At 53.9% G+C, this 12,437-nt stretch overlaps 2 protein-coding genes across 2 annotated transcripts; one reads left to right on the top strand and one right to left on the bottom strand.

The window, feature by feature from the left end:
• Positions 1–313: 313 nt before the first annotated feature.
• Positions 314–847, bottom strand: VOLCADRAFT_46976 (uncharacterized protein; the record flags this gene model as incomplete). The annotated part of the gene is made up of 1 exon (XM_002953394.1): positions 314–847. A coding segment is annotated over one exon (534 nt), but the record flags the coding sequence as incomplete, so codon positions are not given.
• A 4,756-nt stretch (positions 848–5,603) lies between these two features.
• On the top strand, positions 5,604–10,931 carry VOLCADRAFT_94250 (uncharacterized protein; the record flags this gene model as incomplete). The annotated part of the gene is made up of 9 exons (XM_002953493.1): positions 5,604–5,659; positions 5,767–5,876; positions 6,052–6,347; positions 7,332–7,566; positions 8,016–8,780; positions 8,944–8,978; positions 9,159–9,848; positions 10,189–10,376; positions 10,883–10,931. The coding sequence occupies 9 exons, from the start codon at positions 5,604–5,606 to the stop codon at positions 10,929–10,931; spliced, it is 2,424 nt and encodes an 807-aa protein (XP_002953539.1).
• Between the last annotated feature and the right edge of the window lie 1,506 nt (positions 10,932–12,437).

Raw genomic sequence — 12,437 nt, 5'->3', positions numbered from 1 at the left:
TACAACAAAGCTAGGAAACCTTGCACAAAGCTCCTTGTAGAACTGACCCCCTTCGGCCGTCCATTAATCGAATGGACCAGTTCGCATGCATTCACTTAGGCCCCCGATCCCTTGGCCAGGCAATCAAGGCACGAGGAAAGACGGCGCCAAACTTATCAAATTTAAGCGCTTCCGAAGCACCAAGCTCCCCCTCCAAGCCATGTTTCACTGCCATACCAAGCTCTTCATCCAAGCCAAGTGCCACCCTCACACCAAGCTCCGCTGCCATACCAAGCTCTACACCCAAGCCAAGTGCCACCGTCATACCAAGCTCCGCTGCCACACCAAGCTCTTCACCCAAGCCAAGTGCCACTGTCGCACCAAGCTCCGCTGCCATACCAAGCTCTACACCCAAGCCAAGTGCCACCGTCACACCAAGCTCCGCTGCCATACCAAGCTCTTCATCCAAGCCAAGTGCCACCCTCACACCAAGCTCCGCTGCCATACCAAGCTCTACACCCAAGCCAAGTGCCACCGTCACACCAAGCTCCGCTGCCACACCAAGCTCTTCATCCAAGCCAAGTGCCACCCTCACACCAAGCTCCGCTGCCATACCAAGCTCTACACCCAAGCCAAGTGCCACCGTCACACCAAGCTCCGCTGCCACACCAAGCTCTTCACCCAAGCCAAGTGCCACCGTCACACCAAGCTCCGCTGCCATACCAAGCTCTACACCCAAGCCAAGTGCCACCGTCACACCAAGCTCCGCTGCCACACCAAGCTCTTCACCCAAGCCAAGTGCCACCGTCACACCAAGCTCCGCTGCCATACCAAGCTCTACACCCAAGCCAAGTGCCACCCTCACACCAAGTTGTACACCGAAGCCGAGTGGCCCCACTGCTGCACGAAACCCTACTTGCTCAGTGTCATCGCCTCTCTGCAGCCAATTCTATTTTGCCATTCTGTTACTTGTGGTAAGCGGATTTGGCCCCTTATCCTGTGTGATGGTGAATGTCAAGTTTGTTTTTAGGGTGTGGGTGAACTAATCTTTGGATTCCTGGCCACTGGCACTCCCAATCCTGGCATTTCAGCTGGGGCAGAACCCTGGGCTTCGACACCATGGGCTCGTCATTGCGTGAAACATCGCAATGTTTGGTTGCTTGCCAGCGGTCCTCTATCGTAGAATTCGGATTATCTTCACTTTTATGGTGTACGATGTGCTTTTACATTGATGCTGAATATGCTGCATTGTGTTCACACAGGTGCTGCTCAGAGGTTGTGTTTCAATGCTGAACATGTACGTGGGATTGAGCCTGGACTTTGGCTCTGGTTTTACTGGAGACGTTCTTATGGCAATGTACGACGACGCCCCGTCACCCGCTACGAGAGTTTCCAGGGTTGCAAAGGAGGCGGCTGCAGCTTGTGTAGCCGCTGCAGCTGCGGCAGCCGCTGCCGTCACCACCCATTCCCGTGGCTCTAAAGACGGGAGCGATGATAGTGAAGATGAGGGCGACGCCAACTGTTACGTCAAGGTCGGCGGCCTTGCTGGCGACCTGCCCACCGTGGGCCCTGCCAAGGTTACTCCTCGGGAAAGGAAGGGGCACGGGCTGGCAGACGGATCAGAGCGCGCGACAACGGCTGGTCACCACCCCGTGCACAAGCTCGTGAAGGCGGAGCCGTTGACAGCGGATGGGCTTGGCGTCGCAGTCGCCGCCGGCGGTGATGCAGTCGCCGCCATCAGCTCCCATACTCGCGGTGCACCTGCAGAGGCAACGCTTTCGCCACCTTTGGCGGGGAGTCACATGGCGGCGACTTCCGGTACGCTTACAACTCCATTGCTGCCGGAGACGGGGACGGCGACGGCGGCGGAAATTGTCACAACGGCACTCAACCGCAACGGCAGCGCCGAGGGCACTGTGTCCACCAGTCACACTGACCCATCCGATCTGGTGTCAGGCAAGCTGCAAACAGGGATTGAGCCGCTCAGCATCGACAGTGACCACGGCTACGGATTGGCTACTCAGGACGGTGAGTTAGGGACGTTAGAGTGGGGGATTCTAATGTCGTGTCGCCGCTTTTACACGCATAGCATGGAGACGCGACAGCGTAATACTGGCCGGCTAACAACAAATTGTTAACAATCTTGCAGATAACTCGTGCAGGGAAGAGGTGTAATTTTTTCCTTACATTAAAATGTATCTTGCCAAAGCCACTGGACCAGATATGCCAGCTTTGGGGCCCCCTGCTACCTAGCCGTTCATTGCCTGTCTGAACGTTCGTCAGCTGCTCACGGACGTTCGAATGTTTCTTCATGCCTTCCTGCTGTCATGTCACGACATGCCTGCTCGCTTGCAGTCCCACTCTCCACCACCGACCTGGGGCCGCGTGTTGTCCACACAGCAGCCTCCGAGCTGCATGGAAAGGTGTGCTGGGCTGGGAGGGTTTGGGTTATATGACATGTTGGCCTGTTGGCCTGGGGCCAGTAGCACGCGAATGGCTCGGCTCGGCGCGTGACCAGAATGGCACGGACTGACGACCGGTATCAAGATGAAATGAACATGGTGTAGGCCGAGCGGGTTTGCACGGCGACCGGTCAGGGCAGCCTAGCCGTTTGGTAATGAGCGGGGAGCTGAGATGAAGGATGACAGAGTGCGATCAATCAGCATTTTGCAGGTGCCCCCAGCCTAAGTAAGATGAGGCAAAAAGGCTGGCTGCTCGGTAATGTTGGATTGCAAGTAGTTAACCATTCCAGACGGCAGGCATGTCGTGCTGCCTTTCCATGGTCCGCAATCACGCGCAGTTGTTACGATAACTGAGTCCCTTGCCATGCGCTGCGCCCCGAAAATGGGTTGTTCTCGCCACAGGGATCGGGTACCCCGTCCAGCCCACCATTGCCGCCGATGCTGCAGGAACAGTCATTACCCGGCCCCATCGCCCATGATATCAGTGGTGAAAGCCAGTTTCAGCGGCGACTTTGTACGAGCGCAATTTCTATAACGTTACTGCCACCGACAAGTTTGGCAGCGACGCCAATGGCATCGGCGACGCTGTTTGCTCAGCTGCCCACGCGTCAACCGCAGTATCAAATGTACGAAAAGTCGTCGTACTTGCTGCAGCCGCACACGCACCCTGGCAGTGCATCGCCTGCCACCCCAGCCCAGATGGTGCACCCCAGCGGCATGAATGATGGCCGGCCCCGCCTCTACACCTCACCGTCCCCATCGACAGGGCTTGTGTTGAAGAGGGAGGTTTTACCATAGTGAATTTCCCCGTCAGCTGGGAGGTGATGAAGGGGGACTGCGGCCAGGCAGCTGAAAGCAGCGTTGGAAGCCCCGCTAATGTGGGCTCCTTGTGGTTTTGCGTGGCACGACGATGGTGGAGAATCGGCGGCGCGACGCGGTCCACCTCCTTGCTGTACTGCTACATATGTAATCTTCGCCCTTCGCGATTCGACAGTGTTGGCTTGATCATTGTTGATCATGTTGGCTTGATCTTCTTTCCTTTCCCATTTAGGAATAGCCCTTTGCAGTTTGGGACAATCCGCATGTAACTTACGAAAGCGGCGCTCGTATTGACCATCATCTTAATAGACCGGAGTTTGTGAGAAGATAATGTGGCGATAGCCCCTTTGTTTGGAATGGGCAGAGATATTCTACATACGTGGCATATTATACGTGGCATATTATGTGGCATATGATATGGGATGTGTATCCCACATGATATGGGATATGACGTCTTCAGATTTAAAAATCACCTTACATCGCGCGAGGTTTCCTTTAAGGTTTGGATCATAAATCTTATTTTAGGAGCACATGGTTAGCTGTGGCGTGTATCATGAGGGACGGTCCATAAAAGGGGACCGGGACAATGCCAAGTTCCTCAACTTGGCATTGTGTTTATGAGGGTAGTTCACCGGATATCGGGACATTTAGGACTTGGCGCCGGAGTGTTGTTGCCGTGAACACGATTTCCGGTCGAGGACAGTTGAAATCACCGGGGAAGGAGGAAGTTCCGGGCCGAGGAAGTTCCTTGGGAGTTCCTTGGGCCTAGGAAGTTCCATTCGTTTCTCCGCGAACACCTATCTCTTCTGTTAATGTTGCAATTAAGGGCCTCCATGATCACGCTAAGGCATATTGACATACATGAAATAGTCGACGATTGCCATGCATAACATAGACGACGATATTGTGCTAACGTTCCGAATAATTCGTGGACATTAAGCGGTAGCGCAATCAGCTCGGGAGTAGTCCCGGGATAGCCCCGAAATCGTGATCGTCGATAAATTTGCGTTTGCGACTGACGTACAGGCTTCGGAAAAGGGTCCCCGTTAAGGCATGGGGATATAAACACACTTTAAACATAGAAGCAGTCGCCATTGCCTCGTCTATGATAGTGGCTTTTCAAGCAAAATACTGTGGAAAGTGTTTCTGGGCCGTTGCAGGGTTTTACCTGATGGACGGGTTGGGCGTGACTGTTAATACCAACAAAGCGCCGGACCCCAGCCGGGTCCTATTACTGTGGTTACCATTCCCTGGTATATGAGTGTCGATCATTTCCAACAGTGACAGCTCAGCCAGAGCGGTCATGGGAACCCATGTAAGCATGGGTATGCCTTTGCGTTTGGTGAAAGGCACGTAAAATTTGTTGATAGCTTATGTTCCATGTGAAGCGCGCTCGTACGTAACTTCGCGAAGACGTTAGTCCATATCACCACCGCAGTAAGAACTGTCGCCCTTACTTGTCGGCTTCGGTGGGTCCTCCCTCCCTCCCCAAAGGCAGCACCAGCTCCCTGCTTGCGCGTAAAAGGGACCAAAGTTCTGACTTGGGCCGGTCGGGTCCCCAAGCGCCTCGACTTTACTCGACACTAAGGAACCATGTAGCGAAACGTTTGTTCACCTGTACGGGGTACGAGTCTTGTGTCCTAGCATTGTGCGGTTTCACTTCCGATGCATGCGCTGTTGGCTGGCTTGCGATGCCTGGCGGGACATTAACTTCACAGTATGGGAGGCGCAAGGGGACCCGGGCCCAAGTAGCCTTGGTTACTACTTCCTAACTGCCTGGTCTGTACCAAGATTTTCCGAAAATGGAATACGCTTACGGTGCAGGTCCTAAAACACCAAGCGGCTGTTTAACAGGGATTCAGTAAATTACAATCGGGTTGGTTCCCATCGCAGGATAGCGGCACGACAGCAAGGCTGCTGAGCAGTGCTCCAAAGCACCGGACAGCATCCCTACGCCGCTGTCTGTAATGTTGGTATGCGGCAGATTGATGAAATTGCATATACTATTGCGGCATTTATCATGCCTCACTTGGCCGTCGCTGCCGAACAGCGATTTTTGTTTGAAACCCAAAGATATGAAGAGTTTAGAGCGCCCCAGCGCTAAGGCAAAAAAACTTTGGAAAAGGGATACCGCCTTTCTGCATATGTTAATGCATGATGAGCACATGGACTTCTAACTCAGAAATCCAGTACGACGGTACAGCGATGACAGCCAACCTTCAACTAAGGTTTCTTGCCGGTCTTTCCTTTGCAAACCCACACCTTGGATAATATAAAACGACTGCATGCTTGTTTTATAATCAAAATCCCCACTTGTCAACGTCAGACGCACACAGCAACACGATGTCGGAGCCACCCTTCCTTCAAGGCCCCATGAGCGCTGAAATGGAGGCGCAGAGGTATGTGGCCCTTGGTGCTGATGCCATACAGAGGTTTTGCAAATTGCGAAACTTCTCCGGAGGAGGAGGCTTCGTATCCAGCACTAGTGCTGTGCCGCGCTATGCAGGGCGGAGCAAGCAACGGAGTTTTGCATGCGACAACTAAGGAACTCAGAGGAGTTTAAGAACTGGATGGTGCAGCAGATGGCGAAGCAGCAACGGAGCGCGCGTTTCTCAGGTGAGTCTTCGCAAAGACATTTGTCGAACCACAGACTTATGAGACGAGCTGTCTTCTTAATCTAAAATCGATCAAGGATTGATCGTTAGGGTTTGTGCCCTTAAACCCAAACAGTGGTGGGCTCCGCCAACAAACCATTGACACAAAACGACGCCCTGTGCTTTGCTCACTGCAGGCGCCCGAAGGATTGGTCTGTATATTCTGGGACTCGTCTGTGCTGGGCTCCTGGTGTACGGTTCCCTCCAGTACTACGCAACTGTGCGTGACCCTATTGGCGACGCGGCTGCAGTGATGGTTGCCGACACTCTTCAGGACGCCATAGGAGCAACGGTGGACACGGTTTCGGTTTGTAGCCTGGAGCCACTTCCGTCGTCCGAGCCTGCAATAGGTAACGATGAAGCCAGCTTGGAACCAAACCCCCCACAAGAGCGCCAACCACCGGCGATGGCGGCTCAGTTGGCGGCCAACGAGGTGCGTTCCGCTGTTCGCACAGCACTAGCTGCCAAACGCTTACACCCGGCCTCAGATGGACACGAGATGCTTCCCTTACCAGTATGCAAGTTTTTGGTTGTCCGCCAATTGTGGGTGAGCCGTACCGAGGTATCTATCTGGTTTCGGATGGCATTTTGTACGGTGGAACGTACGATGTCTTCGGTCCACTACACGGTATCCGCACCGCTTGCCTGGCTGACGTACGCGTATGAAATCTTGCACTTCACGTGTCTGATGACAAAGATACACTTAAGATTCCGCCATTCGCGATGCGAAAGATGCAGGCATTAGTTGCGCTGGACCTGAATGACCGTTGCACTGGTGCTATTTCGTTTGCTTTATGATCACGGGCACGATTGGTGTTCCCGTGTTTTACCAGATTGCAGCCGCGTCGTCAGTTGACATCACACCAGCATCGGCGTGCGCTCTGGCGTTGCGTTACCGTTGCAACGAGCTGCCTACGGTTAGTCGCACCGTGAACTTGGCAGTTGGGAAGGCGTTGGGAGCTATGGCATGTAACGAGACAAGACCGATCCCTTCGGTCGAATCAAGTCCTACCTCTGCACCAGGGCCTATCGCTACATTGAGTCCTGCACCAAGCCCCATCGCTGCGTCGAGTCCTATGGCCGTGCTGAGCCACTCCGCCATGCCAGACTTGATTGGTGCACCGAACCCAACCTCAAAAATGGTGATAGCCTTAACCTCCCTACTGTTCGTGGTAAGTGGGTTTAGCCCCATGTCATTTTTTTACTGCCAACGATATTTTTTAAAAAGTGATGGCGCCATACTACACCATGTGATGTTATGTTCACCCAGGATGCCATAGCGAGTCGGCGCAATCGTGCATGTTGCTGTTGCGCCGCATGTTAGTGCCCAAGCATTATTGGGAAAATGCTTGGGGGAAGCATATGGAGATCCTTTGACATGTGTTCTTACTTGTTCCGGGCGCATGCTGTTTAACAGGCACTGTTTCTAGCGAGCGTGTCTCTGGCGCTGAACGTGGTGTCGTGCCTAGACTTCGGCAATGCCTTTACCGACAACGTTGGCACAGCGGTGCATGACGAAATTCCCTTGCCTGGCACGCTGGAAGCTCTGGTTGTGAATGCCATTGACTCAGCATCCGAAGAGCATGCCGGTGACGGTTGCGTCCCCACGGAGACAGTCCCTGGCGTTCAGCGGCCACAAGTTGGAACTGCAGGTAATTTTTAAGGATTTCACCTGACCAGCCTGTTGTCGACAGGATTAGCAGCAATAGCGCCTTGGATTTAAAGCCCGGAAATTATTTGAATTAGCCTTCACGTCTTGATTTATTGATTCTTGTAGGTTCATGTCTGGGCAATATGGTGGCAAGTAAAACAACTCAAACTTATCTTTTTGCTTAGCAGAAAACTGCCCCGCATTATAGCTTCAACATATTGCTACGTTGTGCGTCATCACAGTCAATCAAGCCGCACGGTGTTGCCTACTTACGTGGCCCTGGTACGGTGGCACTGCTGAACGTGGCGACGCCGGCTCACATCAAACCTTCCATTCGATTTCCTGGCTTTCGACCACTCGCGGCCTTAGAACCGGCTCGCTCTGAAATCGCGGGTGATCAAGATTCTCCACACTTTGTGAATTCGGCCGGGTGTCTGCCTGGCTTCGCAGGACCTGCCACGTCGGACGTCGCTGTACTGGAGCAAACTGCAGTGGAAGTAGCCGATGCTGATGACACCATTATCACGAACGCTCAATCAGGCAGTAGGAGCGCTTGCAGCTGGGGCAGCAGCCAAGCAAGCGTGGGGGGTCAAAGTTATGTTCCCTTGGGAGCATGCTACCCTGTGGTGGAATCCAGACATGCAAATGGTGCCCGTATCACGCACGTAGAAGGTTCAACTCCTTGGCCGGCGTTGCGCCTGCTCAAGGGCAACGCTGCCTCGTCTTCTGCGTCACATGCCAGCGACGGTGATACAACGATCTTCGACCTTAACCGCTTTGACGATAATGGCGAAGAGGTGGTGTCCATCCCTTTAGTGGTAAAGGGGACAGTGGCCCAGCCTGAAAAGGAAGTCTGTAACAGAGTCCCACGCCGACACGTGAAGCTGCGGTTTCCATCGCGAAAGCCAGCCCCGAGCAATGGCAACATGAAGCCGCCTCACATGGATGTACTCTATCCGGGCATGTCGGTCCCTCGTGGCAACAACAGTTCAGAAGCCAGCAGGCTACAAGTGCAGGCCGGGGACACACAGAAAGGGAGCGAGGAGGCAACCCCGACCTGGCCGCCCGTGGCTTCCAAAGCCCCTGCATCAGCCTTCGGTCTGGAGGACATGGACGATGCTCTGATCTCGTCTGAGGCAGAAAGTGTGGTCAGGAGCCTCCTGCGTGATGACCCTGCCGTATGTCAACCGTCAGCCACTTCCGGCAAGTATAGCGGTTGGGTTTGTAGACTGGAAGCCAAGGCCTTTTCATGCTGCCCTAGCAGCTTAGGGTTGTACATGGGTGGTTCATGTGCGTAGAAGCCTGCGGCACTTGTCCCAAGAAACGTTGCCCAATGTGAATCGCATGCCCCGCTTTTCTTGTCACCCCCTTATCGCAGAGCCCTCATACTCGCCAACAACTGCTGAAGAGACGGTAGGCTTGCGCCTGTCTTTACAGGAGCCCGGGCGGGAATATGCAGCCGTTGCAGCTGCTACGTCCATGCTGCTGTCCAGCCTTAAGGATTGTGCCAGGAAGGTCGTCCTGGCAGCTTGTGCAGGCGATGAGTCAACCTTGAGCACAGCACAGAGCGACCTTCATTCAATTGCCGTGCAGCTTCTCGACTTGGACTTGGCACCACATTCTTACACGGCATCGACCGGCGCCTGCAAAGCGCTAGCGTACAACACGGCAGTCACACCCGTGTCTGTTATGCCCAACAATGGCTCGAACCCTTCCATTGGCACCTGCGTAACTGGCGGCCATGATGTTAGTGAGGGGGGAAGCTGGGCAAGCATAGGCAGCCGCATTGCTTCGGATCGCCCCGTGCCTGACAGTGAAGATGGCGCTTCATCGCAGCTAGCCAATGGCTTTCCATCACCAGCGCTGCTCGTGCCGGTCCAAATGACGTCGCCCCTGCACACCTCCGGCAGTGGCGCGGCTGCAGCCGCCAGTGCTGACGGGGACGTATGGGCTAATGGTCAACTTCCCTTGCCCGAAGACATCGACTCCTATGTAGCCTCTTTGCACGCTGAAGGCGCATCGTCGTCGGCGTGTGTTCTGACTAGCTTTCAATCAAGCCTTTCGTTTGCTGGCCTGCTGATCAACTCTGTCAGCCGCCAGCTGTACCTAGCTCAGCAAGAAACAGCAATGTGGCAAGCCAGGGTGGAGGCCCTCGAGGCTGCCCGCATGCATACCACTGACCAAGACTTCCATGTCGATGCAGCTGTGGACAATAACTGCGAACTAACGTGGGTGTGCGTGGGACTGGACTCCGAGTCGGTGACAGGCAGCATTACGGATGAGGTGAGGATGTGCGATGGCACAATAGTGGCACGCCACGCGCTCGCGAGAGAGATAAAAGTCGGTAAAGAATGCATTAATGCTTGTGATTGGAGACCGTTCAGCGGTTATGTGGCGTACTGTCTGTCTCAACCAATGTAAGCTGCAAGCTTTACTTCGGGAAGGCTTTTACAAATGTCAGGGGTTGAAACCTCTGGATGGACAGGGATTGTTGCAGGGCATGGGGGATTATCCATGGTCCTGACGCTGAGTGGCCCTGAGTGGAACCGGAATTGGAGAAACGGATCTAAAGTTGATACTGCTAAAATAGCCACTTCGCCATCTATCAATAACCCGTCTGCAGGGCTCTGCCCAGAGCGAGGGATGCTCGGCAGCTGAGGCGTTGCTGAAGCATGCCGTTATCCCTTGCTCAGCGAGCTGCCCTTTAGACAGCGATTACACGCCCAACGTGGAAATCAACTCCGACGTCAAGGCGGTCGTCGAGGAACTGTTGGACTTAGTGGAGGATGTCGATCGCCAGACGTCCACTGTGTAAGTTGGCGTGTCTGAAGGCGTGGTTGTGACTGGGAAGCCTGTAGGATACCTATCCAAAGACCCATTCGAGGCCTACCCCATATCCATGACGGATCCATGAACCTGTCCCACTGTAGGACGGTGCTGGAGAGCCATACACCTGCATCGCTGCGAAGCAGCTGCGGGAGCTGTGGCGCTTTTTCTCCTGACAACGGGGAATACGCCCAGTGGCCATCAACCCAGCAGTGGAGCAGTGGCTCGCGGCCATTATGGCGACCGCATGTGTCGTACACCAACTAGCTGTTTCGCGTGGTACACTGATGGTGCACCAATAAGCAGGCAATATAACCCATATACGCCATAGGGGATGCGTCGTTGTTCTGCCTGTCCCTTATGGGAGCTATAGTTGTGCCGGTCTGCGGGGTCCTGTGCTGTTTGGCATCGTACACGTGGAGCTTTCACGTCGTTTAAAGCAGTTCTTAACGCCGCACCTAAGGGTGTACATGACCATGTTGCGTGCACAGGCGTCACGGTCTCGAACGTGGCCATATCTTGCGTAAGGAGCAACTTTAGGAGGCTTTAAACATCAAGTGGAACTATAAATTAGTGAACACCTTATGGTATTGCCTTAATAGTCGCAGCATATGTGACTATCGCAGTAGCGCAATGTATTTTTGGCAGCCTTGGATGATGCGGTTTGGGGGCATACATGGAAGTCTTTAATCTTGACAGTCTTGGATGATGCAGGTATTTACCAAGATATCGGTGAAATGCCGCTCGTCTGAACTATGCAATACATGTAAACTGACAGTCGAGAAGTAACGGTTGTACTGTCATTGTACTCGTGGACGTGCAGCACCAGGACCCTTTTCCCCCACCCACCCCCACACCACCCACCTACTCCATTATTAGGCACTGATAGCATAGCCGTTATCATAGGGCAGATGTCTTACAGGGGTGGGTTGAGGAGGGAGGCGCAGGTTGCAGGTTGGGGGGGCCCAATCTGCACGTGGGGAGGAGAGAAGTGCACCACACGGGATAACCAAAATCGTGCACCGTATTCCGAAATTCCGTAACATGGAGACCCGCCGGTTTGCGTTGCATGAGTCCATTCACTGTCGAAGGATTACGTTACAAGTTGAAGGACCTCTGATGAGGCGTTTTTTTGTGTGTATGATGTGCAATGTGTGGGACAGGGGGGTATATCTTCACCCGTGGCCGCTACCTGGCGAAACCCTGCCTTCCCGGCATTTCGGGGCACCCTCATATAGTCACCCTAGTCATCTTCTTAGTGAAGGAACGCTTAGGATCCGCACCCATCCCCAGTATCTGTCAGATGGATGGCAGCCCCACTTCTTTCATTTATACTACGTCATCGCCGTCCATTGACTAGTGAGATATCCACCATCGATCGAATTGCCGTCTCAACGTAGTCTCGATCCCGGGATAATCCAGGGGCAATGGTCCGTGCCTTATCAGTAGTGCCTTACCAGTACTGCCCAACCTGTGTGTGTGTGTGTTGGTATGGTGGTTGAGCATCTGCACCAGCAGGAGGGGAATCACGCCCTCACGCTTCTGCTTCCCCTGCCCCATGTATGCCGGTGAGCCGTCTCCCCGCATTTAAGCTGTAGCTCTTCCGCAGATTCTGACGCCTCTGCAACCGCCAGTACACCGACACACGGTCGTCCCACCACACCGCCCATACCGTACGCGGCTGACACCGAAAATGTAAATGTAGGGCTCTTACGGCCATCTGGTTGCATGCAAGATCCCGGTTACTGCCTGGGTCGGGTTTGAGAGACCACGGTAGAGAGGGTACAGAGAGAATACGATAGGAGAGGGGGCCTAAGGAGGGGTATGTGTGTTGGTTGGGGTTGCAACAGCTCGCCTCAACAGTCACAGATGCCCATTGCAATAACCAAATGGCCTGAGATCAACCCTAGCAGTCACTTCCTTGCGAACCAACCTCCCTACAACACCAGCCTTAGTTTCTAGGGGGTAAACGTCCTGAATCATGGACCAGGAACGGTTATGGGGAGGACCGGGATCCAAAACCCAGATCGCTACATTTGCTGTGAA

The sequence above is a fragment of the Volvox carteri genome, assembly GCF_000143455.1.
Source record: "Volvox carteri f. nagariensis unplaced genomic scaffold VOLCAscaffold_36, whole genome shotgun sequence".
Classification (NCBI taxonomy): Eukaryota; Viridiplantae; Chlorophyta; class Chlorophyceae; order Chlamydomonadales; family Volvocaceae; genus Volvox; species Volvox carteri.
The sequence above is the reverse complement of the archived record's forward strand: the minus strand, read 5'-3'. Positions and strand labels throughout refer to the sequence as shown.